At 48.1% G+C, this 26399-nt stretch overlaps 3 protein-coding genes across 6 annotated transcripts in view; 2 read left to right on the top strand and 1 right to left on the bottom strand.

Annotated features, from left to right (window-relative positions):
- Positions 1–4308, top strand: part of CAMKK1 (calcium/calmodulin dependent protein kinase kinase 1) — a 107579-nt gene extending 103271 nt beyond the window's left edge. For 2 of the 4 annotated variants that reach the window (XM_075771435.1, XM_075771436.1), the window contains exons 16-17: positions 3–47; positions 2679–2888. In XM_075771435.1, coding sequence (XP_075627550.1) covers positions 3–47; positions 2679–2751 — 118 coding nt within the window. In that variant the 3' untranslated portion in view covers positions 2752–2888. Of the gene's footprint in view, positions 1–2; positions 48–2678 lie in introns of all 4 variants that reach the window. The other 2 variants (XM_075771437.1, XM_075771438.1) reach the window with 1 other exon arrangement.
- Positions 4309–18082: 13774 nt separating this feature from the next.
- On the bottom strand, positions 18083–19344 carry MIS12 (MIS12 kinetochore complex component). Its single transcript, XM_010301277.2, has one exon. The coding sequence runs from the start codon at positions 19048–19050 to the stop codon at positions 18418–18420; it is 633 nt and encodes a 210-aa protein (XP_010299579.1). The 5' UTR covers positions 19051–19344; the 3' UTR covers positions 18083–18417.
- Positions 19345–19574: 230 nt separating this feature from the next.
- Positions 19575–25166, top strand: DERL2 (derlin 2). The gene is made up of 7 exons (XM_075771517.1): positions 19575–19690; positions 20276–20341; positions 20618–20691; positions 21142–21235; positions 21765–21960; positions 22241–22331; positions 24245–25166. The coding sequence occupies exons 1-7, from the start codon at positions 19598–19600 to the stop codon at positions 24348–24350; spliced, it is 720 nt and encodes a 239-aa protein (XP_075627632.1). The 5' UTR covers positions 19575–19597; the 3' UTR covers positions 24351–25166.
- The last annotated feature ends 1233 nt before the right edge of the window (positions 25167–26399 follow it).

The following is a 26399-nucleotide window of genomic DNA, read 5'->3' as shown; positions in this document are numbered from 1 at the left end:
AGGGACAGACTCTTAAACGCATCTGTGTATTTGCATCCATCTTTAAGGTAATTCAGTATTTGTGTTTCCCCTGGGTGCTGTAGAAACGTGTGTCCTCTCCTCAGCCTGCGTGATTTGTGTGGTAGTGAGAGCATTTGGCTCCATCCTTCCTTCCTGTAGGACAATTTTACTGCAGTAATTCTGTGTGTGACACTAATGTTTATGTATGCATAGTAGTAGTAGTTGTTCTTTGGTGTTTCAGCCTTCTTTGGGGAGGGAGGGGTGAAAAAAGCCAGTTGGGTTTTAGCAGGAACTGCTGCTTGGCCCCATGTTCATGGAGGAACAACCACAGAATTTGGGAAAAGCTGAGGCTGAACTTGTAATTTGGGCTCAGGTTTAATATTTAGCGGTTATGCAAAAGAAATAGAGCTGGAGCCATCTTTGCTCCAGCTGCTCCACTGCTCCCCTGCACTTCTGCTTCTGATGCCACGCTGGGAGAGCTCTGGGCTGACTGAAATTCTGCTCTGTGTGACCACCCACCCCACCTCAGCCAGGACGTCTCTAAATCACGGTCATTTCTCCAACCACTTACACATATCCTTCTAGGGAACAGTCTGTCCAATTAATTCTGTTAAATAACAAAATAACATTCAATACAAACCATGACAAACTGCTTACAAACATCTCGGAGTCAAGTCCCAGGATCTAGTGCTTAGGCAGGACACAGCCTCCATTGAGGCCTGGGGAGATCTGGTCTGGGGTGAGAGGTTGGTAACTACCTCTGGGAGCAGCTCCACTGCTCTGGGGACTCTGGCTGGCCTGGTTTACCGCTCTGAGACGAACGGATGAGCCAGAGCCAGGATGCCACCTGCTCCGAGTGAGGAAGGACTTGCAGAGATCCTCCAGAAATAAATAGAAGGCAGGCGGAGGAGGATGGGGACTGACATGGTGCTGTCAGTGACAGCTGCTGCCAATGCCTGCTGCTACATTTTTCATAGAGAACTTCCTCATGAAGAACAGCCCTTCTTCTTTCAAGATGTATTTCAGGAGTGACTGCACAGCCTGGCCACAGTCAGTGTGCCCCCAAAATTTGCCTGTGTCCTCAGCAGAAGGCAGGGGACATCACCAGCCTAGACGACAGCAGATTATTGGTGTTAAATGGGGACTCAGTGCAGGAATTAAGCACTTACCAGGAGTGTGTGTGTGTGTACGTGCTGTGATTCAGCTGTTTGTAGGTTGCCCCACTCCAGGCACATGGAGCAGCACTGACTCTCCACGGCTGAGTTGGTTTGCCCACACAGACTGATTCTTCTGCAGCTGGGCTGGCATGAGCAAGGCCAGACACTCTGGGAGACAGGGATGCTTGGGGACAGCATCACCCCCTTTACGCTGTGGATATCTTCACATCTTCATGATGGAGAAACAGGCAGTTTAGGTGCAAGTCGTCTGCCTGCCATAGGTCTTTGCTGTGGGGTGGATGGCAAACAGAGGTGTCACACTTTTGCCTTTCAGTCTAGACTGTGACAACTTGCTCTGGTCAAATCTTGATCACGGGCTCTATTACGGACAGGTGGGCTGGGTGGAGATGTTACTTCTCAAGGGTGCCCCAGGGTGCTCGAGCTGGCTTTACCCCAGCAGAGCTGGTGGCACAGACACACTGACTGCACTGGAGTGAAACCAGCCAGCAGCAGGGCTTGGGCTGCGCACGGGCTTGTGGAGCAGACAGCAGGCACCATGTGCTGTGGCTGTCGCATCCTGCAGTGTGTACCCCGTCACATGGCATCCAGCAGTGCTGCTGGGCCTGTGGTGGATGTGGTGCCAGCATGGCTGAGGCTTTGCCAGACTGGCTGGCTCGGCTTGGAGTCCATAAAAGTCCCCCCAGCCTGAGCCAGCAAAATGCTCCATCAGCCTAAATGTCTCCACTTGTGCCTCAGAGCGATGCCCTAAGCAGCTCTGAGCCTGTGTCCTCACTGGCAGAGGTAAGGTGTCCCATCCCACCGCAGCAAAGCTCAAGCCTTCTACATAGGAAGACAACAAAAATTAGGAGCAGGGGGAACAGGCTGAAGGTATCGTGGTGCATGTATAATGCAAGTTAAGTTACCTTGGCTGTGTTTTTAAGCACTGCTGCTCTCGGTTGCTGAGCTGGTTTGGAGACCAGACAAGCTCACAGAAACTGAAATCAAACAACTCTTGTGTAGGGAAAACTGAGTTCTGGTAGAAGCGTTCAGTTTTTACTGCCATTTACAGTGGGGCTTTGGAGAAGTAGTTATGGTATCAAGCCATCACTCTGATCTTTAAAAAAAAAACAACACAAAAACAGATTAAAGAAAAGCAGACTAGAACTCCCCAAATACAAACTAGGTAATTCAAAACATTGCTGCTGGTCTGCAAGACTTTCTCCAAGAACCAGATCCCTCCTTGTGATGCTGCAGCTGGGAGAAGGGCACACAGTGCAAAGTGCAAAGCTTAGTCTTCGGGGTGCCGAGACCAAGCAAGTGCATAGAGACGAGGCGTGTAGCACTGCGGCACATCGCGCTGGGATATTGCTGAGCTGTTTATGTGGTACCAGGGCAACAGGCTGGTTCTTCGCTCTTCCCTCTTAATATTGATGTTGTTGACCTAGGTTACCTGTAGGACCTGCTTTATTTCTTGCATTGTTATGTGCCTGTAATCTCTTTATTTCCTTCCCATTCATGTAGAAAACAAGGGAGCAGAGAAGGAGGCAGGGACCCGGAGCTGCCTGATGTGTGTGAAGATGAAGCTACGTCCTGAAGCTGCCTGGCCATCCGCAGGCTGGTCGCTCACGTGCTGCTGCTGTTGTACCCATCATGGTGTTGTCTAGCACGTATCTGCCCTCATTGCCAAGTCCGGGGCCTGCAAAGGAAAAAAAAAAGCCCACAAAAAACCCCCCAAACAAAATGGACCAACCCAGAAAACCAGAAAGGAGGAACAGAGCAGCAATAAGAAGAGCAAGTCCTTGGGCAGCGCAGCTGGCAGAGGGCTGTCTTGGCCTCGTGGGTGGCTGTGTTCCTTGTGCGAGGTGTCCGTGCGCTGCTCCCTGTGTGCCTTGCTCTCCACTTGTGTTTCACGTGTGGGCATTGTAGTTGGGTGTCTTGGCCAATGAATGTGGTTTTATTTGTAACGTAGCAAACCAAACGTTGTCTCATGGGTCGTTTGCCCCGGAGACTTTTTCCTTGCTTTTTTGCATTCTCTATTTCAAGCATCAGGAAAAAAAAATGACATCAAGCCAGGTTTTATATCAAAGGGCAACTGTTTTATTTAATGCATGGGTAAAGTTCTTCTGCATACCAGAATACATCTGCTCCTGTTGGAGTTGATGGCAAAATTTCTATGGATATCAGTTAAACAAGGATGAGATCTTCCTTTTGGAATGAACGCTGTCACTCTATGCCGTTCTTTCTCTCTCTCCTTTTTTTCCTTCTCTTCTTACCCCTCAGTTTTTTGCACAGTGTAAATCCTGCCAGCATTGATGGCTTTAGTCAGGGTGGCGGCATAAAATAGAAGAACTACACAATATTCCCTGTGATGTGCAATGAGCTTTTGAGCGTCGTAGACATCTGGAGCATTGGGATACGCTGTTACACGGAAAAGCTTAGTGCACCAAGGACGTCAGCTAACCGGGCGTGCTCTTCCCAAAGAGCTGGGATTGCATTCCGTCGGCTGTGCCCAGTCCTGTGTGCATGGACCTTGTTCTCAAAGGTGAAAAGAAGTTGGCAGGTTTTGGGTTTATTTTATTTAAGGGTGATTTCTTTTCCTTCACTCATCTCTTAGCTCCTTTAAAATTATGTACCTGATGCTTTTAAACTCTAATTTCCTGATAAATGACCCAAACTGGGAGCATTCCCTAGGATGGAAAATGTTGGTGGAGGGTTTTTAGACTAAGGAAAGCTACAGAACACAAATGAGATCAAAAACTTTATCTTTTGGTTTTTTAAAGGCTTTAATTCTTAATTTTATTTTCAGACTGTAATTTTTATGAACGTGCTGATGCTGCTATTTTATCCATAGATTGCTTCTAAACTTGGGATTAGAAGCTTCATCTCTACAGTTTGACAACAGGTGAGAGGTTGCACTTAAAAGGGCAAATGCAGCTATTTCAGCGGCTGTTGACTATACAGACTGTGTATATAATCAGGAATTTCACTCTTGCACTCAGAATAAAATACAGTGACATCAATCCATCAAAATACATGTTAATATTTTCCCTTGAGCTTTATGGGGTCTGAACATGCCCGTGGGAAGCCAATGGGATTGGATTCTTATTTTATAGTACTTAAATAAAGGACACGATTAAATTTGGTTCCTACATAATCATCTTACTGTCTTTTTATAGGTTAACCCTTGAGGGCTTGGGACTTTGTCCCCACATTTTTTGTGCGAGGGGATACATGTACAAGGATTGTTGGTAGTGCCTGGAATACTGGTGTTCCCATTCTTTTTACTGCAGTCTAGTTTGGTGGTTCCCAACATTTTCCTAACCGGGCTTTGCTGCCGGTGGCCTCTGCTCCCCATCCACAGCCTGCTGCCTCCCCTCGCTGGTCTTCAGCCGCCTCGGTGGGATGCCCAGAAGGCTCAGCCCTATGTCTTGCCTGTAAATATTGACAAATTGGGAAATAGTATTGCAGTTAATGCATTTTATTACGGAGACCTTTAATTTCTAAAGCAGGCAAAGGGATTATATGCTGTAAAGGTTACTGCTCTGGGCCTGTGCTCTGCATCACTCGCATCCAGATGGTAAATCCTGCCTGCATTTGTGCGTCTGCCTGCGCCAACTGTGCGCTCAGCATCCTCTGAGGGCCCGTGGCTCTCCTTCGGCCAAGTGCCATGATACGTCCCGCGGGTTGGCACACTCAAGCGTGTGCTTGGATCTGGCTGCCTTGTAACAAAGATTTAAGTGCCTGGTGAAAGGGAGTGAAAACTGAGACGGAGACTTGGCAAGTCTGAGAGCGCAAGGGGGAGCCCTGCAAATGCGGGAGGAGGGACTGGGCAGGAAGAACCGCTGCCTGCGGAGGGGATGGTCTCTGGATGCAAACTGGTCTGTACTGGGACAAACCGCTGGCATGCCACCAGGTCCTGCTGCGCACCAGGGACCGAGCTGAACAGCCTTGGGGAAGTGGCAGGAGCGAACCCTGTGTCCCCCAGGGCTGGCCATGGCAGAGCTCTGCTGCGGCAGGGCTGGGCTGCCGGCAGCAGGGAGGAAGGCTGCAATGCTGGGTGAGCCCCCAGCCCGCGCAGAGGGGTGATCTCAGGACGACTGCATGTTTTGGGAAGTTGCCTTACCCCTGGGAAAAGAGGGAGTACCGGTGATCCTTATCCCCATGGCTCTTCTGAGGGCTAAGCAATACTTGAGTGGTGCTCAAAGAGCTGTTAACATGGGGTCATTTATTGTATTTTTAATATATGGTAAGGATAATTCAGGGACGGAGAGACACTTTGTTAATCCAGCCAGTTGTTGGGGTTATTCTGGTAATGGCCAAGGGGGTGGGAGCTAGCAGGGCATGGCTGCAGGAAGGCTCTTCTCAGCCTCAACTGATGTGACCGAACAAATGATCATTTACAAATTATCTCTATGTCATGTTCCTTTAGTGGTAGCTGGAGTGCCGCTTCAGTTTTGGAAGGGAATGGAGGAAATGGGTGGTTTTTATAATTATCCCAAAATTACTTTGAAAAAAAATTGCCCTTTCTGACAAGAAATCCTTCTGGAGCTGTTTCCGCAGGTGCAAGAAGCAAGCCAGAGTTGTACAGCTGAGCTTTTGTCATACCGCCAGCAAATCTGCCAGCCTTGTGGGTCTTTCCTTTATGCCTCCAGAAGCCATCCGTTACAGACAGCAGCCTGAAAACTTGTGTGAAATGAAATGAAATGAAAAAGGTGCGCTACCAGCAAGAGAAATGCTCAGATTTATTCAAAGGCTTGGTAGGACTCCTGCAAAAATAAGCTCTAGTTCTCACTTAGCTGAAATGAAATCCGTGCTTGTTTATGTGCATGTTAGGGCAGCTGGGAGCAATGCTGCTCCTGCTCTGAAGAAAGGAAGAGACTAAAGAGAGTGTTTATTTAAAAAACCCTGAAATCTCTGGCAAGCCAGCCCTTTTATGGCCTCAGGAAACTCATTCTCTTTAGCTGGATAGCTAAATATTTGTCTCGCTTCTCTCTATGAACGAAGGGACCGGGTTTGGCGTGGCAGGGCTCCTCAGAGCAGCAAGAAGAGCTGGGGTAGGCACATTGTGATGCTTTTGTATATGCTCTGTGGTTTCCCCTTTGAATCCTCACTTGCCTGTGCTATTCCTGGGGAACAAGCATCCTGTGAAAAGAGGTACCGGGATGCTCTGAACCGCTCTGTGTCCCGGGAGGGCTCCTCTTTCCCCTGCGGCGTGGTGGCACGGTCAGCTTTGATCTGTCTCAGTCGGCTTTTCCAGCTCAGGGATGGGCCCAGACTGAGACACCTTGACAGAAATTTCTCTTTTGGGGAAATCGCACATCTTGTTGATCTCCAGCAGGTAGATTTCTCTCTGTCTTGCTCAGTTAATACCTCTGGGCCTTCGGTTGGGGAGGTAGTGCTAAGTAAAAATCCTGTTTCAGTATCTCCTGTCTGGCACAAAGGAACACTGCAGAGAATGTCTTTAACCCTTTGGGCAGGAATACGTCACTGTGAATGTCACATTTGCAAATAAATGAGGTTTTCAGCTCTTTAATAATGTATTGCAGCGTGCAAATGGACGCATGGAGAACCGCTCACGTGTTGATAAAGCCGCCTGCCCCCACTGTGCCCGTGCAGGGGCTCTGCTTTGGGCGGTGGTTCCCAGGGACATATCCACGAGAGATCGCAGCGTGGGTAGCCGTGGTGTAACTAAATCACCTGCAGCACTAACTGTGACTGGACTGTGATTAATTTTTATTTTTTCAGTGCCTTGAGACACAAGAAGCAAACTGCACAGCAAAAGACTGGGCTTTCTGAAAGATCAAGTGCCACATGTCTTTGAAACGTTTTCTTTATTATCATTTTGAGGGCAGATAAGTCAGACCTCTCCTTTGCTGATCACGGTGGCATCAGTTACGTATCTTGTTCATGTCATCCTGGGCCAACATCTCCTGTCTGGATGGTGCTTCACTTTTTGCGTCTTGCAAGTTGCAGGTTAGAGAAGTCTTTGAGTTTCGGAGCTGAAAGTTCACCTGGAGATTTGTGCTGAGGGAGCGGCGCAGGTTGGTTGCGGGTTTGCAGGTGCAGCCACGCCGTGTGCCAGCAGTGGGTCTGGCCAGGAGGACCCCAAGAAGTACGGGGTCTCTGGTGAGCCCAGCACATTCCTGCCACCGTGCGCTGTTCTGTGTGTGCCCATCCCCTTGGCAGGTCTTCATCTCCCCTGCTAGAACTGAGCCCCCGAGGCAAGCAAAAACCCCCCGAGGCTAAATACACCCCCAGCTCCTTGCAGCGTGGCATCGCTAACCCAAGCTGCGTTGTTTGGGGGTCCTAGGGAGAGTGGTTTGACAAATGCTGCTGTGGAAGATATTCCTGGGGAATGAAACAGGGATGGCGGGAGCAGCTGGTGGTCAGGTGTCAGGGGGTTGGCCGTGGGAAAGCTGATTTCATGTATGGCCGTGTCTGAGGGAAGCCTGGCGGGGGGACGGCGTAGCTGCTCCACGCAAAATGAATTGCAGCTCGATGAAACAACTCCTCGGACAGGGTTTAATTCCTTATTTATTGCCAGACTTGCAGGGGGGAGCCGGTGGGAGGAATTTTATGTCCCTTCAGCACAGCTCCGTATCCTGAAGCCATCAGCAGCGCTGCGGCAGGGGCTGAGGGAGGTTTTTCTCCATTTCTGTGGTGTGTGGCTGGGGGAGCTCGTTTGCTCTCTCCAGCTTGGTGCTTTCCATCCTGTATCTTGCCCAAGAAAACCAAGAGCTTCATCCTGCCAGCCCAGGGCCTTCAGCCCAGCCCCTTAGGAACCCAGGCTCGCTCTGAGGGTCCTGGCTGCCCTCGCTCGTGCTCAGAGCCCCTTGTGCCCCGCCAGCTGCAGTGAGCAGCATCCTGTAGCTGGTGCTTTGGGTTCTCTGACACCAAGCAGCACAAACGGGTACGTGAGAAGCTGTTGCATGATTGCAAGTTATCCTTGGATGGTGCAGCTACTGCAAGAGCTTCAGAACAACCGCAGCAAGGATTGCTGTCTCCCCAGAGCTGTCTCTGGGCAGGGTGGCTGTGTGAGTTAAAAGGGGGTCCTGCCGAGAGCACGATAATGTTGGGTGTCCAGCAGGAATACTGGAGACTGGGAAGCAGATCGTGGGATTTGTGTGTATATGTAACTCAGCTTGGTTGCCAAGCTTCCCCGCTTTACTGGGGCGCATTTACAGTGGTGTTTGCTGAGCAGAGCAGTGAAAGGGATTTCTTCTCTGGCCGAGAGCCTCCTCCAGAAGACCACGCTCTGATCAGGTCCCTCCCAACCTGAATTAACCTGGATTATTCTGTGAGCCTGTTACTCTGAACGCAGCCTCCCACGGGACGAGGGAAGGAAAGGAGCTCAAGAGCCAGTTGTTGCCTCTCACCTTCCCTTCCCTGAAGGAGAGCTATGTGTGTGTTGGGTCACTGCTAGCAGATGCCCAGGCCCTCAGTCAGTAACCACAAGCCATCAGTCAAAGCGTTCCAAGAAAAAAAAAAAAAGTGTAAATTGAAGAAAAATAAATTGCAACTTTTGAGGATATAATTCAGATCCTTTGTGCCGTAATTTTGCTGCTGATTCTGATGTATAGGCCTGTTCTGTTAGTATTTAAGTCTCTTGTTACACTTGATGTTAAATATATGACTCTGTATGTACTCTGCTATAATTCAAGCATGATGTATATGCACTCAGTACTGTAATGGCACGTGGCCATTGCACTGTAAATATGTACCATGAATAGAGAGGCTATTTTTTGCATGCTTTTGTACTCTAGAACTGAAGAGAAAATGATAATAAAGCACACAGAAATGACACTTGGCATAAGTGCAGTTCCTAACGTGGCACTTGCTGCTGGCTCTCGCCTGCGCTCTGCTGTCCAAGCCCTCACCGTGCTTTTAGCTGCAGCAACGAGGGGCTCCCAGGGTTTCCACCGCTTCCTTTGTCCCTGCCCTTCCCTCCTGGGCTTTTCCCTGGACGAAGAGGCTCGGGGACCCATCGTGCTTCAGTACCACATCACCAACTGCCACAGCATCTTGCTGTAACGTGACCTGTGAAGTTCTCTTCCCTTAAATGCATTTGCTTCCAAAGAAAAGTGCATTTTGCTTCGAAGAGGGGTTGGCCTAGGCTAGAGCTAACTCAGCACGATTGTGGAAACCTCAGCAAATCTTGAGCTCATCTGGTGCTGCTGGGCAGGACTGGCCGGCTGATCCCGCGGTGCTCTGGGGTGCACCTTCCTCCAGGTGAGGCACGCGGAGGCACTGCTCTGTCTTGTTCTTCAAATACTGAAAAATTTAAGAAAAAAAAAAAAGTTGAAGGCATCTATGTCATCATCTGTCATTGATGTTTAGCTCAAACAGACACACGATGAGCCCAATAACTGCTAATGCTAAACACACCCGTTAATTTATGAGTATAATTGCGAGCACCCTCTGAGTTTGAATGTAAAAGGACCCGAGGTACAAAGAACTTGCAGTGAACTGGCTCTAGGGTCTTGTCTGTTCACTGGGGTGCCCTGGGCTTTGTTTTCCTGATGCCTTCGCAGCCTGTCCCCAGTCCCGCGATGAGCTGCCCCAGAGGAGCCGAGTCCTGCACACAAGGGAACAGCCGGGCTGTGTGTCCCCTGACGCGGCTCATCGCTTGGGTGACGCAATGCTCGATCCCTTGGGTTAAACAAACCGGGCTCGGCTCCCCCTTCCCATGAGCTGATGGTTTTGGCTTCAGCGTCAGGGGACAGAAATGGGGAGACCAAAACCTTTCCAGCCAGGGATGGTCTCCCATGCGGGGTCCAGGTCCTCGGCTGTGCCTGGACAGCAAAAGTAAATGGGGAAAAGAAACTTGGGTGCGTCGTACCCTGAAGGACTTTTTTCCAATAGAGCTGGGCTGTTTGCTGTTGTGTTGTGGGGAGGGGATGCACTGGGGGATGAATGCACAGTTTTGCTGAATAACCCATGTTGTTTATAGGTGGGCTTTGCTATTTTATCTGCTTTGGCAAAGTCTCCAAGAGCGAGCGTAGCTTAGGAAATCCCTAACCTCCCTTTCCTCCCTCCCTGAAAAAAGCAGGAGCCCCCTTTGTGCCCTGAGCCAGTTGTCATGTGCTGGGAAACTCATCCTGTGTCAGAAACATCCCTGTCTGAGCTGGTCCTCACATCTCCCCTGGCAGCTGGCGGAGGATAATGAGGCGTGTCTGTGCTTCAAATTAGGATGTTACAGCTTCATTTTCCCATTCTGCTTGCAGCAGCAGACTGCACACCAAGGTGATGACCGGTGTTTCCCAGCAAACCACGCTAAGACAAAGCCCTGCAATTTATTTTGCAAATGCTGAGCAGAAAGTACTTTGTGGCCACATTACTTGTCACGAAGGATACAGCAATTACCATCTCTATTAAAACAGAGAGGGGTGTTGCTTGAACTTTGTAAGCCATGCAGCTTTATTTCTCACCTGGGACTGTTTATTCCTAACAAGTCCAGTCTTTGCATTTTTGTTTTGACCCTCTCTGGGGTGGCGATGAGGGTGGACAGCTGCAGCGCTCTCAAAATCATGGGAGAAATGGCCATGAAAGGGCAGGGGGTGACTCGGCACTGGAAAGGGAGGGATGAGCTCTGTCACCAGCTCCTGCGGGCTCAAGGCAGCCACTAAACATCACTTGAAACTTTTGTACTCCTTCTTTCCCCCCCCCCGGTTGGGTTTCCTAGCTTGTTTCTGGCACACCAACACCAAAGTAGTGACCGAAGAGCTGAAACCCCCTTTGGAGCCGGGTCGTTCAGTGCTGCAGCGATCCCGACCAGCTGAGCCTCGGCGGGTGAGGAAGGCACCGTGTTGCTTTGTGCTATCGGAGAAGTGATTTGTGTGATAAGCTCAGAAAAACATGCCCAGATGTGCCCCAGTGCCATAGCAACAGGGCTGAACCCACTGCAACCAGCGCCACGAAAGGAAGGAAAAAAAACAAACCAAAAACCCGCTCGGTAAGAGGGACTGACAGAGGCTCAGGTGTGCGCGAACGGGGACAGTGAGGACTCGTTACTGCGCAAGCACTTTTGCTGGATTAATGCTACCGCCCACTCCCACACCGGGTGGATTCATACCCCAGCGTTTTGTCAGGGAGTAAATAAAATATTTAAGTCACATAATTGCTTGTTCCCCAGAATGCGGTGGTGTCCTGGTCCCACCTCGGTGGGTCACGTCGCTGCCACCATCGTGCATCCAGCCCCAAGACGTGGTGGGGGATGTGTCCCAGGCCAGTAAGTGTCCCCAGGGTCTATGGACGTTTTAGGATCTCGCTGGGAACTCGATTTGGGGATTGGTTCAGCCACGTAAATGGCCTCCAAGCTGCTCCCCCTCATTTTCTTTTAAATGCGCTGTGTTTTAAAATGGATTTCTTGAGCAGTAAATTATAATTTAGTGCTTATTATAATATTCATTAAGAGCTGACTTCTGCTATAGCATTATACCAAATACTAATTATTAGAAATTAAGGTGACAGGAGGGAATAATATTCTGAATTGTGTAAGTAGGAGTAATAACAGCCCGGGAGGGATAAGTGAGGCAAAGCAGTGGGAGAATTTCCTTTCCGCAGGGAAATGAGAGGTGATAAAATCCCAGCAGCAAGCGGCCGGGAGCCACGGCTGCCCAGGCAGAGGGTCTGTAGTGAGGTGCCAGGCTGGGGAGCTGCACAGAGAAGGGGACAAAACTAATCAGCGCTGCTGGCGGGGGTGAGGACAGCAAGCAGAGGGGTCGCAGGCGTGGGACCATTGGGTCCAAAGTGTCTGGTTTTGGGGCATCACCACCTGGCAGGATCCACACAGGGAAACGAGCTCCAAAGGCACTCAATCTTGCTTCGACATGATTTCTCTAGTTCGTTTGCTTAGTTTATTATTAATTTTTTTTTCTCTTCAGGCTGAAATTAAATTTCCTATGATGATTTCCAACAGAAGATGGGAAGATGTTTCTGCTGGGTCTGATATTCGATGCTGGCGTGTGTGCGTACAAGCTGCAGGTTTGGGTACTGGTAGGCAGTTGCTGCCTGGGGTTTGGGCACGGTCCAGCTACAAACGGGTGGTGGTTTTAAAGTAAAAGCCTGAGTCCTTCAGGACAGCCAAGGTGGAGCTAAACCAACCTCTGAATCACATTTTGTCGTCCAAAGTTTGGCCCTGAGAACCACAACCGCCACTTAAGGCTAACTGGAGTGTTGGTAGGATGGCTTTGGGGCAGGATGAGCGGCTGGGGAAGCCCCCAAAGCCATGCAGGGCTGTGCAAGGGACATGGGTTTTCCTGTCCCCAGTGAAGGGGAATCATCAGCCCTCAGCAGACACAGCCCCAACCGGCAGTAACCCCTTAAAAACTTCACCCTTCATCGTTACCTGTCCTGCTCCACACCCCGAGCTGCGTGGATGCCCCCAAGGCTTCCCTCCAGCAGAGGCTGTTTAATCACACTCCCTCTTTCCTATGGTTTAATTAGAGAGGGGGGGAAAAAATTATCTCATATGTGAAAGTGATCCCTTTGTTGCCAAACACTTCAAGAATTTTTCTTTTCTTCTCCTTGAGTTGGATAAAGGTGTTTAGTGTGTTCTTTTTTAAACCAATTTCCGGGGAGGTCAAGCAAACACGGCCAGGAGCCATTCAGCAACACAGCCCTGACCCAGTTTGTTTGCTTGAGTAAATCAATGTTTTGCCACTAATGTGAGCTGAACATCCATTTTCAGTGCCCCATTTATTTTAGTGCCAGGGCTGGGCTGGGGGGGTGGGGGGGCAGCACCAGGGCAGCTCTCCGTAAACCCCACCGAAACACTCAGTGCTTTCACCCTCATCCGCTTTTATGGTGTGCGATGTGCAAACACATTAGAGGAGAGCCGCCACGCACACCAGCCGGGATAACTCGTATCACCCGTAGTGCCTTGCAGCGCCTGTCTCTCTCCCTGCCTCCTTGCCTATCGAACTCCATCTGTTTTGGCAGAGGAGGTTTCTCAGAGCTGTGTTTCAGGTAGGGAGATGCTCTTGCTTAGTCTGGGCCAGCCAGGATAGCTGTGGAAAAAAATTTTTTGGCATAACAAGGGTTTTTTTATCATTATAAATAAAAAATGGTGCGGTGTTGCATGAGCATCTCCTCCCTGGCCTGTCGGTCCCTGCAGCCCTGCTGTGGGATGGGGCTGGGGCCGGCAGCCCCCAGCCGCCCTGGGATTGCCGGCAAGGGAGGGAGCTGACCCGCCGCCAGCTTGAGTTGAAGCAATTAAAGCATGTGGCTGCCATGGGTGTTTTCTGTCTGTAATTAAAGCTTTTAATGAGGCAGCATATGGTAACCTCCCTGGCCCAAGGCTGGCATTTTGCCAGGTGGGGGTTTATTAACGGCTGTTAATTACACTGTCATTCAGTGTATACAGCGAGGAGGGCTGCATCACCTGGCCCCGAGTGCTCAAATTGACTGTGAATGCTGCCAAAAACATTCTGAATTTCATTTATCCTTTTTTCCCCTTGCCATGGGGGAACTGGACCCCCATGCATTTGCATTTTGGGAACCCCACCACCCCTGGAACTTGGTGCTGGCTCCTTCCCCGCTGCACCCAACCCCCTCCTCCATGGGTAGGGGCTGTAAATCCGGCTGCACGTTCTCCCTGCAGCCAGTGAGCACTTTTTAATTCCCTGGGGCGAGTTTTGCTGAAAACCTGATTGCCCAGTAGCCACAGTGGGGCTCAAAGCCTTTCCCCATCCTGATGGCATGTGCAGCTCCTGGGACATCCCCTGCCCTGACGAGCCTCAGGGCTCCCACACGTCTCTGGACCAGGAGTGCATGTTATCCCGGTAAGAAAACCGGTGGCTTCATTCCCCTTAGACCTCAGCTCTGCTGCTGGGCTGTTTGTCGGACCAAGTGCACCCCAGCAAGGCTGTTCCCCCCTGCAAAAGCCTCCTGGTAACATTTCACAACAGCTGGTTGTATTTTTTATGTTGGGTCTTGTGAAGTAGCTCAGTCCCAGCCTGGGGCTCTTTGAGTCTTCCAGCTCTGCGCAATCATTTAGAGAAAACGAGCGTTAAAATCAACCATGTTCTTCCCTTTCTTTAAAAGCCAGTCCCAGGTCCCCGCTCCTGCAGCAGCTTGGTGCCGGACTGTGTCTGCCTGTCTTGTACCTGTACCGCTGTCACCGATGGGACATGGACCACGGCCATCGCTGCTCCCATCTGCTGAATCATTCCCTGGTGAACAGGGCCAGGGCCGCCGGAGAGGCCAGCGAGGATGGAGTCACGGAATGTCGAGCTGCTCACCAGCGTCTGGACCTCAAGGGTACCCACAAATGCCTGAGCACAGTTTGGGGCTGGGAATGGCCCTCCGGTACCATCGGAACCCGCAGCTGAAGGACGAGCTGCTGCAGCAGCAGGTGAAGCTGGAAGGAAAACCCTTGGGCGGACGCCGTAATGCTGTGTGAGTGCCTGAGGTTAACCGGGAGCGTTGCACAGGCTCTGGGAGCTGCCCTGGCGGTTAGGGATTCCTGCAGCAGCACGTGCAGCCCTCGCTGGACATTTTCAGTTTTGAGGCTGGACTCTGGTAGACGGCGAGAAGGACGGTCAGGCGCTGTTAGGATGGTTTCGGTGGCCAGGCGAGCCCGCAGCCCGTGTTAGCGGGGCTGTGCAAGGGCCACTGAGGGAGGTTTCAGGCCAGAAACGTCTTTCAGTGCTGGCACCTTTCATGTGGAGCGGGGCATTTGCAGGCAGCTGCCTAACGAGCTTTTGCAAAGTGCAGCAGCAGCTCCCAGGCTCCTGAGGGTGATGGGTGCTGCCCAAAGGCATCTCCCACGCTGTCCTCCACATCAGGAAATGATCTAAAATACATTTTGTTATGATGACTCGAACGATGAGAGCGCACATGACAGGACATCGTTTCAGGAGCAGGTAGGAAGGGGCGTTGGCAGGAGGGCACGAGGCCAGTGCGGGTGCAGCCCTGCCAGAGTCCCTCCCTGAGTGGGACTGTTAGATATCCCGCACCAGGAGGGTTGGATGGTTAATATCAGATTTATTTCTTTGGGACTTTTAATGATACAGGGGATTTTTGCTTTAGCAGAGTGATACAGCGATGCACAGAAACCACAACGCAAATGTCACATAGCAATTGCAATGTCCAGGCCAATCCCAGTACAACCATCATGCCCAGTGCCAGGGCTCCCTGCTCACCCACAGCTCCAATCATGAAGAACGCACTGGAGAAGACCTCGGCGCTGTGCAGGCTGCCTGGTCTAGAGAGGAGAAAGTGCAGAGATCTGAGCACAAATGAGTGAAAAATGAGAGTAATTCCTCTTTAAAGGCAAGTACAGCATTAGGCTATATAAACTCTGTACGTTCTGATCCAGCTTTCTGCAGAGACATGCACGGTCTCTCATGGCATGTAATGCCCAAAGAAAAGTGTCTCCCACTCATTAAGGGTGAAACAACTGATTTATCTCAGGAGACGCTTGACAATTCTTGGTGCACGTGAAAGGTATGGAGAGGGGGGAAAAAAGAAACCAGTTTTCTGCAAGCGAAGCCTTGGGCTGGTCTCCTGGTGCCCTCTGCTGCAAAGCTTCTCCTGGCTGTCAGTGCAGTCCCCGCTGCTAAAACTTCCGCGGATATCCCTTTCATTCAGCTTTTAATTGAAAACCTTATTTAAAAAGGACTTTCAATGCTTATTTGCATTTCATAGATAAGCATTTTAAAAAAATAGCATTATTCCCTCCCACAAAACAGTTGTTCTTCAATATACTGCTACCACATATGTCACTGAAATACGCTGGATCTCCTGCTGAGACTTTTCATTACTCTTTGAGGTTTGTATTTGGCAGCAGCCTTCACTGTGTATCCTGTGCCCCCCCCCCCCCCACTTAAAGACTTTTATTCTTTAAATTGATTTTTATCCACAAAAATGAAGAAGAGAAATTAGATTACAGGATTTTAATAGCAGTTGAATTTAAGCCGGTATCTCCAGAGGAGATCTGCTCTTCTCCTTCTTCTCTGTCATTTATTTCCACTGGATGTGGAAATGCTTTGTCATCAGACCACCAGCGTTTAATCTTGGCTGAAGAGAAGCCTAAACAGAGAGCTCAGAGTAATAAATCTCCTGTTTAGAGAGAACTTCTATTAGCTGTAACGAGCTGTCTTACACACTCATACTAATAATTTATTCCTACACCAAAACCCCCAACCCCTTTTTCCAAAATAAACACCTTAAAAGATCTAATTCCACCAGAGAAGCCACGTCACCCTTCCACCCACCAGTGCCTCCATAGCACAGCATTCCCCAGCGAGGCAAACCTGACCTGTGCAGATGCTGACCCTTTGTGTGAACAGATGTGAAGAGCTTCGTATTTGGGACATTTCCCCTGCATGCAGCAACGCCTTTATTCAGGATTGCAGAAAGTGAAAGGTTTCAGATCTGTCAGTGCTATCATCACATCTCGTTTTCCTCCTATTTCCAAGACAAGATACCAATAATTCTGAGGACTTCCAGGAGCATATCGTGACATTAGGTCTGGACAGCAGTTACGCTGACCTGTGCCCTGAAGAACAGGCAGTGATCGATTGTTTCATCCCCCATTGTCAATTCTTGCTCTGGTGGAACCATTCTCGGGTCTTTGAGGTCAAGTTATCACCTTTGTTTCTCAGTCGGTTTTTCAAATGTTATTCTTTACAATTTCACATTCAGTGTAACAATATCTACACATTTGCATTCAATTTAGAGCAGCGGCTGCTTGGTTTCTGCAACAAAACTGATGGTAGCTGTCTAAAAACGAAGGCACGCTTTTCCAGCAAGATTATCTACAGCAGACATTGCATTAATCATGTTTTTCTACTTTTCAAGCTTCAAGTTAGAGAATACCAGATAACTTATAAGTCACTAAGTTGTTTTCTAAACAAAGAAATTAATTTTTACTCATTTCCCTATTTTTTCCTCCTCTGAACTCTAGCCTACACACAGACAAAAATTCACTACAGAAGTCTAGAGCTCAACATCAGAAATTCACTTCCTCTGTGAGGATTTCAAGTCGCCACGGAGTCTCGTAGGCCTCCAGCCGCACATCGAGGCCATATATGTTTAAAGATACTGGTTTTACCAAGCTGATACTGTATAAAGTCTTCAAAAGTCAGGGAAGAAGGAACTGCAAAGTGTTATTTTATGCTTTTAATACTTTTTTTTTTTTTTTAATTGCAGTAACTTCTAAATCATTCACAAGTTTAATGTCTTTCAAACACCTATGCTAGTAAAGTGGAAATTAGTATTGATATCATGCTATGTCTGTACAGGAGATTCAAAACCCGCGGAGACCAATGGAAAGATGCACACAGGCTGCAATGTGTTTTGAAGCAAGTACAGATGGAATAAGCTTAATTAAGTGACTTCAAAGAACTCCAGCATATCAGTCATTCTTCACAAATTTTTTTTCAGGAAAATCAGATTAAACATGAATAAAATGAACTTTGCTATTTAGTAGAAAAAGGACGTTGGACAACAAAAATAAAACCAAACAAAACCATATATAAAGCAACATAAGCTGCAGTAGGACAAGGTGATCGAGTTGCTCATTTCCTCTAGTGGCGTCTTTCTCTTCAGTCACTGGAGCAGCATGCTGTCCTTGCTTAAAGGAAACACAAGGTCTCTCTTAGCTAATGTATATGAAGTGGTAAGTAACCCTGAAATTTCAGAAACTGGGCCGAAATTCAGTATTGATGCAAACAGATCTCTCTCTCTTCAGAACCTTGACCACAGCATCGCCGTCTCACTCTTCTCTAAGGAATTCCTAGTTGTTGGCTTTGAAAACACAGCGAAGGGCGCCTTAGCCGAAACAAGAGACCGCCTGTGCAATACAGGTCCTTTGGGAAACTGGTACAAAGTCCTGATGTCCTCACTGAGAGAAACACCGACTCTGAGCTGCTGTCAGTCTGGAAATTCACTCACACATTCTCACAGGCCTTACTTAGACATTTACTTTTTTTTTTAATCCTTAAAATCAACAAATGCTATATTGTGTTCAGTTAATGTCCATAAGGTCAGGAAGGCACCTTCACAGCCAGGTTACCCAACCCAAAATTTATTCCCAATCACCAGTTTCACAGTTACTTTTTACAGGCTTTTCCCTCTCCCTACTTCCCTAGGGAGGTGCTAAATAGGTGCAAACTGACACAGTTCGACAGCTTTTAGTCCAGATCCTGGCAGAATTAGAGGAGTAAGGGATTAGAGGAGATGCTCTGGAAAGATAAGTCCCTATAAATTTCAGCACGCTGTCTAAATGATTTTCGTTGCCTTTTCAGAATTTCCATTACAATAACTGATCACGCTTCTTTATTTTTTTGCTTTTCTCTTCAACATCTTTCAGCACATCTTGCAGTTTCTTACAGTTCTGCGTCAAGAAAGCAAAGCTTTCTTTCAAGTTGCCGGTCCCGTGCTCCCTACAGATATTCTCGAGTCCATCAAACCATTGCAAAATCTTCTCAAGCTCAGCCCGAACAGCCTTCTGTTCTTCCAGTTCTGCTCGCAGTGCCTGCCCAGCAGACGCCTCGGCCCTGTACTGCTGCTGCAGCTGATTGATCTCATCCTGCAGCGCCTGGAACTCCTCTTTGCTGTAGGGGTACTGCTCATGGACCTTGTCCTCGGGAAGGAGCACGTTCTTAGGGATGTTCAACACCAGCTGCAGTAGCACTTCTTCCATTTTACTGAAGAGTTTATCAAAGTGTTCCTTCATGAAGAGAAGAAATGTCTCGGTGCTTTTCCGGATTTGGAAGGGGCTGATTTTACAGTTGGGAAACCCATCCAGCTTCTTCAGGATTACGCTCTCTACCACCAGCATCATTTCGAAGAGGTAGTCCTGGAACGCGATGTAGACGCGCAGCATACATGTCTGGGGAGTGAAGCCAAAGAACTGCGCTTCGTAGGCCATGGGATTGACCGACATGGTGGCGGATGAAAGCCGGTAAGGAACGAAGAGAGAAACGCAGGCCCCGGGGCAGACGGGCCTTGCTGTAGGCGGGAAGGCCGAGCCCGGGAGCTGAGGAGAAGTCGGCTCCCACAGTAAGCCCAGCGCAGCCGCGGCCTACCAGGCCGTTACCCGAGGCGGCGGGGCCGCTCCTCCCGCTCTAGGGCCGCAGAACCGAGGCCGGTAACCGCGGCCGGTGCCGAGCGCCCCGCGCGCCGCTCCGCTCCCTCCACCGCTTCCCGCCTCGTTCGAACTCCCTCAGGAGGGCAGCACCGCCGGCAGCCAATCAGTGGCCACGACGACAACTGCGCCGCCAATCATCAAGCGCTCCAGCCTTCGGGGGCGGGGAAAGCGAGAGGAGCAAGAGGCCGCGATCCCTGCTCGGCCAATGAGAACTCAGCGAGACGGCCCAAGCGCTGCCGGTGCCGATTGGCTCCGCCGAGGGTTGGAGGCGGGGGGGGAGCGGGGGGGGCGGGGCGCTCAGGCGTAGACGCGTAGCGGAAGCGGAAGCGGCGCGGGCGCTAAGATGGCGTACCAGACCTTCCGGCAGGAGTACCTGCAGGTGCCGCCCGTTACGCGGGCCTACACCACGGCCTGCGTCCTCACCACCGCCGCCGTGGTGAGTGGGACCCCGCCGGCCGCGCTCCCTCCGGCCCACGCCTCCGCGGACCCCAATGAGGGCCCGGCCCGCGGGCGGTGAGGCGGCACCGCGGGGCCCCGAGCGGCCGCCCGCCCGCCCCCTGACAGCCGGCGGAGCAGAGGAAGGCTGCGCGGAGGGTGTCCGGGAGGGGCGGAGGAACGGGGGGCGGTGAGGCTTGTTGGAGCTGTGCCGGCGGGATGGGGAGAGGAGTGCGCTTGGGAGCCGCGGAGGGGGTTATCTCGGAGACCTCCCCCGCCGTAGGGCCGGGTCTGTTCCCCTCAGGCCCTTGTGAGTGGGGGGGGGGCTCCCCGGAAAGCAGCGATTCCAGGGCCCGCACTGACTGCCCGGCGAGAAACCCGGTAAGGTGCAAAGCACAAATAAATATCAGCAACGTGAGGGGAGCTGAAGAGGTTATTGAGGCTTGCTTTTGCTAGAAAGCTCCTCATTATGCTGACTGAGTGCTTGGTGGGCTTTTTTTGGCACAGAGGAAGGTAGTTACTTATTTGGGTACCTATAGCTTTTTCTTGGTGTATTGATTCCATCAAATGTTTTCTTCTTTTTCAGCAATTAGAACTAATCACACCCTTTCAGCTGTATTTCAACCCTGAATTAATATTTAAAAACTTCCAAGTAAGTGGTTTCTAAAGTATGGGAGGTTTTTAAGTAAACCGTTGAGTTTGGAAGTGCTTGTCCTCTCAAAATGGAGTCTTGCAAATGCCTATAACTTTTCATATTGGAATTACATCTTAAGCTAATGAAGCTAGAGTGCGGATCATTGTATCTTAGCTCAGGTCTTCGATTCATTGACTGTAAAGGACATTTCAGTTATGTTACTTGCTTTTCTATTTACAGTCAATAAAAATAAGTTGTCATGTTTAAAATCCTTGTATTTGTCTTATTTTTCAGGTATGGAGGTTAATCACAAACTACTTATTCTTTGGACCAGTTGGCTTTAATTTTTTATTTAACATGATCTTTTTGTATCCTTCATCAAGTTTGGGTTTTTTTTCCTTGGAAAGCAGAGCTCCAGAGTACAGGCATGTTGCTATACTTCCATATAGGCAAAGGTTCAGTTCTGCTCCACTGTGAAGTTCCTGGGAGTTTAGCAATGTCAACTTCACTGATGTCATGAATGGACATCAACTGCATCTCCTTCATAAGCTGTCAAGAATTTTTCCATTTATTTTCGTGGTGTTAAGACTTCATTTTACAAGCCTGATCCGTCAGGTTGGTTCTCATGTACAGGAGAAAATGCCTGTAACTTTTTTCTCCTGGGTCACCCTCTCTGCTGAGGTATCCAGAAAGAGATGATTGATGAAGTAAATTGATAAAAAACCTTACATCTAAGCTCAGGTATAATTGAATCCTTTTCCGCTTGGATCTTTCTTTCAACTCATTTGCAATCAAATTTTCCTGACCTGTGACTTCAGATATCGTTACTGCCGAATGCTTGAAGAAGGATCTTTTCGGGGTCGGACGGCAGACTTTGTATTTATGTTCCTTTTTGGAGGACTTTTAATGACTGTATCCTTTTTTTTTATATAATCCAGATGGCTTTAGTAAAGCTAAAGATATGTGAATGAGAACTGAAACTGTGATGTTACTTTTAATTCATAGATGATAATAGATTTTGTTTGTACTATGAGGATAACGGTATTTGTTAAAGTAGTTTTGAATGCTTTGTGACTGTGGCTATTAAATACTGGGCTGGTCTTTCAGGCTTTTTACTGCTTGACAGGATTATGGAAATGAGATTATCAGATACAAGGGGACTGCTCAGGTGTGTAAATCATGCTCAGATTGTTCCAAGAGAAATGCTGGTGCTTCTGTGATTTCACACTAAATTATAAAGAGGTTATTCATGCCACAGCTCCCCTGAATCTTGCTCCAGGTGTTGAATTTGCTTGGCAGCAGGTTTAATTTACTTGAGCTTGGGAAAGTAGAGATAGAAATTGTATGAAAAACACAGGATTACAGGTCAAGCTGTAGACTTCTCATGCTTGACCTCACCACAATTATTTGGTGAACTGTTTTCTTTAACTACCCATCACAGCTTTTTGGCCTGTTTGTGAACTTGGTTTTCTTGGGTCAGGCATTCACAATAATGCTCGTGTACGTATGGAGCCGCAGGAATCCCTATGTCCGCATGAACTTTTTTGGTCTTCTTATTTTTCAAGCCCCATTTCTACCCTGGGTATTGATGGGCTTTTCGCTACTTTTGGGAAACTCCATCATTGTGGATCTCCTCGGTAAGGAATTGCGAGAATCACAAGGACCTGTTCCTGCTGATGTTGTACATGAAACAAAAAATGTGGAAAACCCCAAGGACTAAATGCCTTTTACTTAGTTCATCTGGTACAATGATAGTATATTTCTACAGGCTTTTTTTGATTTCTAAACATTGTAGCATTTCTAAGATGCATTTCATGTTGATTTCTAAGCATTGTAGCATGAAAACTCTAGTGAAGCATTTGGAAGTTGCAAAGGAGAAGTATTGAAAAATCACCATTTGACTTTTCTTTATCCTAGGCATTGCTGTTGGGCATATATATTTTTTCTTAGAGGATGTCTTTCCTACTCAGCCTGGTGGTGGAAGGCTTCTGAGAACGCCATCTGTCCTGTAAGTATGGGCATCTGATTTGGAACAGATGTAGAAAAAGTGTGTGCATGGAAAACTTTATACTTCAGTCACGTCAACTTCTGGTGGTAACTTAGGCAGCTTGAGACATAATGTGGCGTGTCTGTACTTGCTCTTTTAACTCATATGCTGCCAAACAAGGGAGGAGGATCTTACAGATGTGTAAGTGGGAACTACTTGAGGAGAAGGGCTGAAGGGTTCTTCTAACCCTTGATTTCTTCGGTAACACTCATTAGTCTTTGCTAACTGAGTTTTGCCTGTTGGTGGCACCAGAGATCCATGTCTCTTGGTGCCCTGCTGTGTGTGAACAGAGTGACTGAGGCATTAAATATAACACATCTAATATTTTTTTCTTCTGTAAATCATCCTCGTTTCACAACTTTGGCAAAACGCTTCAGTGTTTGCACTATTGAGTGGTGCTATTCCTCTTGCGTAGAGGGCTGGATTCATCTGTAACGCGGTAGAGCAGCCTGGGTGAGAGCAGCTTGCCTAAACGATAGCGCAGTTGAGACATTGAAAGCTGGGCTCTGGTGAGACTCAGAATTGTCTAGAGCTGAGCTGACTCTGTTTGTTTGTTTGTTTGTTTGAACTCGACTCCAGAAGCCTGGGTAATTAAAATGTCATATTCAGTCCCCTGATTAGTTTAACTGATGGGTTGTTCCTGTTTGATTGGACAAGTACGCTTACGCTGATAGTTTATCTTTGCTCAGTATAGGCTTTGTCTTCAGCAGGTAATTGTACGGGGTGATGGCTGCCGGAATGGCCGTCCCAGAGCAGCTGTGCTGGTCGCTTTTGTCAGCCTACGCTGATCCAACTTTGCATTAGCAGCTGAAGGCTGTTTGTGATGAGGGCTGCCTTCCTACAAATGCAGCTTTAGGTGAATTGAGTGTCCAATTACACATGTGCAATCAGGGTATATTTGGGATTTCCCATTTTCGCAGAGGGTATATGCACCCAGCTGTGCGTAGGAGGAATCCTAAGGCTGTTGGAGCAATGTGTGCTGTCTCAGTAACTTTCTTCCTCTGTGGAAAAAGTGTCAGCCTTCTTCAGGCTGATGTTTCAATCCTTTTACATGTCTGTGTTCAGAAGGCTGCTTGTGATTCTTGTCTGCATCTAGGTATTTTATTTTTTCCTGTTCTGAAAACTTACCTGAAATGGCCTGCCACTCTGGGTGAAGAGAAATAATCCCTTTAGCTATTCTAAGGACTGTCCTGTTAAACACACTTTGCTTCCAAGACATTTTGGATATAATGATAGCTTGTATGCAGCCTGTGACTTTTTTTTTTGCCTGTGTATTTCAAAGAATCTGTGACATTTTTGTTTCTGGATAAAGAAATCTACAGAGAGAGAACCTCTAAAACTAGTTTTGAGAGTGACAAAATAGCCTACGAGATTAAGCATGACTTCTGTAATAAATAGGAAACCCAAGCCTCTAATACCGTCTCAAATACAGACTCTTCTGGGGATTTCAAGTCTGCCTGTCAATGCCTGCATCCTGCCTGTGAGACTGAGATAATACTGCCTGTATTCGCCTCTTCCTTTGTCCCCTTCTCAAGATGTGGAGAGCTCTTCAATATGCCATTCATGTTTTGCTCCCTTGTCCTGTCCTGGGAGAATGTGCTAGCTGTATGAAATTCTGCCTTACACTGGAAGTGGAATTTTAACTTTCAGCTCAATTTTGTCAGTCTCGATTGATTGAGGCACATAATTCTAGACCTTCTTCCAGATGGCTTCTAACTGGAGAGCAAGTGTGACTTGGATAGAAATCGCCAGTGCTTTGGCAGGCTGTTTCTGAGGGAGGATGCTGTACATACGGAGAATTTGAGCAGTCTTGTTTTTATTGTGAGACACATCTTCTGAAGAGAAAAAAAAAAAAAATCTTTTCTGTTTTCTAGGAAAGCAATATTTGATACACCGGAAGATGATCCTAATTACAATCCCTTGCCAGAAGACCGACCGGGAGGATTTCCATGGGGAGAAGGTCAGCGCCTTGGCGGCTAATAAAGGTCTGTGCCAAAACCCAGTGACACCTGGGAGAGGCTGACCTAAATGAAGTTCCGTACTGGGGACTCTCATTCCCCATGGCAGAAAGGACACTTTTTGACAGCTTTTGAATGCAAGCACTTTATGAAATGGTAGTCTAATCCAAGACACTTCCAGACTACCGGTGTCTTTCCCAGTCAGGGAATTTATTGCGCTGGTAATGAAAATACCAATCCAGTGAAGCCAAAAACCGAAAACTGGAAACCATTTCCTGTCAACTTTAGCTAACAAGACCATGAGTACTTGTTTAAAGTGATTTCTAAAGCATTTTTTCAAGTATTTGATACAGGGAACTATATGGAAAACTTTACAGGGGACGAAACCAACTTTTTAGGTTTTAACTCATTTTTTTATTCTTGGATAAAACACCTACAAGATGATTGAAAGTGTAAGTCCCTATTTCAATGGCAAAAGGTTTTTTAATCTGAGATGGTATTGTCTCCAGTCTTGTTTGAATTGTAAGAAACGCAACATGCAGCACAATGCAGGCTTTTCACTTCGCCAGTTGGGTTTCTGGAAAGTGCCTCCATGAATACACTTGCAGGCTGAGGCTACGTTTTGATGGCTTTTCCCCCCAAAGATTATGTTCAGATGTCCAGGTTTGAGTGTTACTGGTTTGTTTCTATAGGCAATTCTACAAAATCCACCCCCCTGCACACATGCACACTTCTAACAGTTATTAAATGACTTGGAGCACTAGGGAAGAAAACTTGTCTGGAGTCAGAACTGCTCAAATATCTCAGACAATGAGTTGAATAAAATGTCTTGTGGATCTGTTTTTGTTAATTTCTTTATAATTGGATAGTCTTGAGGCAGCTGGTGAAAAAGCAGAGGTTGAAAAAAGCAAGTGTCTGAAGAGACATTGCGTTAATGCAAGCTTTTCCCACTGGGGTGTCTCAGAACTGTGGGAAACGGGATTGTCTGTTCAAGACGTTAACTTCACGGTCCGTGTCTGTAGTTTGTTGTGGGAGGACTGAGTGTCCAGCACAGGTCAGTGACACTGACTGGGATCTAGCTTGAAGTTATGTTGATTACAAATAAATTCCACATAAGGAATTCAGAGCACAGTTCAGCTTGTTGCATTCAGTCACTCCTAAGACACTATGGACTGTACTGGGTAGCTCGTTACTAATTACATCGTAATAGATAAAACCAGGTATTGTGGAAACTGCGTCTTTCTCCCAAACTTAGAAGGACAGGCTGAACCTTGCCATGCACCTAATCATCTTGTTTAGTCTCAAGTTTTGCTATTCTTAAACTGGCTACGTGTTTTTAACTTGTTGGTAGTCCAGGAGATAAACATGGTGGGATTCATGGGGTTAAGCTTTGTCCACAAGCAGCATTAGATTCTGATAGACCAAACTGGTGACTCTGCTTGTACCTGCATTTTATCTGTTTGAGGTTATTAAAAACTTGAGGGAGATTTTTTTCCAAACCTTTAAATCTCGTGTGCTAGGAATATTAAAAATGTTTTGGGCAATGTTGCTTCAGGGTAGCTTTTGAGACAGGTAGTTGATCAAAACTTTTTTTTTTTCTTTTAGTTCAGTGTTTAGTTTGCCGGTGGGAGGTAGGGAAGGGACCTGAAGCTGAGGGTGCCCTGTGGCTGAGGTAAAGCCGCCTGGAAATCTAAAGCCCTACGGTGAAGTGGGCAAGGTGATGTGCCCCTTCCTGAGGATGATCGCGTGTTCTGAGTCAGGCATATATTGATGAGGCAGCTTGTCTATCCTTGCTCTTCTAAAGCCGCTTTCCTTGCGCTCTGGTGGAGTATGCAAGGTTGTACTCTGCCGAGTAACTCCAGGGTTGCGTCCTTGTACCCCAGGGCCAAACCGGGCCTGGCTGTCATGTTCCTGCCTGACCTGGGCTGTAATTCCTCCTGAACCAGTTCTCGGGCAGAGTGTCCCGCACAGAAGGGTGAAAGACCTGTCTGGAGAGCTGCGTGTGATCTCGGAGATTCTTTGTGCTGACAAATCGTAAATGGGAATGACATCAGATAGGATCTGCCAGTCG

The sequence above is a fragment of the Balearica regulorum genome, chromosome 19, assembly GCF_011004875.1.
Source record: "Balearica regulorum gibbericeps isolate bBalReg1 chromosome 19, bBalReg1.pri, whole genome shotgun sequence".
Classification (NCBI taxonomy): Eukaryota; Metazoa; Chordata; class Aves; order Gruiformes; family Gruidae; genus Balearica; species Balearica regulorum.
The sequence above is the reverse complement of the archived record's forward strand: the minus strand, read 5'-3'. Positions and strand labels throughout refer to the sequence as shown.

What these genes read in the sequence shown, in the direction of transcription:
- MIS12 (XM_010301277.2), bottom strand. Translation starts at nt 19,050, where the DNA reads ATGTCGGTCAATCCCATGGCCTACGAAGCGCAGTTCTTTGGCTTCACT.
- DERL2 (XM_075771517.1), top strand. Translation starts at nt 19,598, where the DNA reads ATGGCGTACCAGACCTTCCGGCAGGAGTACCTGCAGGTGCCGCCCGTT. An exon ending in TCCTCACCACCGCCGCCGTG is followed by an intron (nt 19,691 to 20,275) that starts GTGAGTGGGACC and finishes CTTCTTTTTCAG; the next exon opens with CAATTAGAACTAATCACACC. An exon ending in TTATTTAACATGATCTTTTT is followed by an intron (nt 20,692 to 21,141) that starts GTATCCTTCATC and finishes CTGTGACTTCAG; the next exon opens with ATATCGTTACTGCCGAATGC.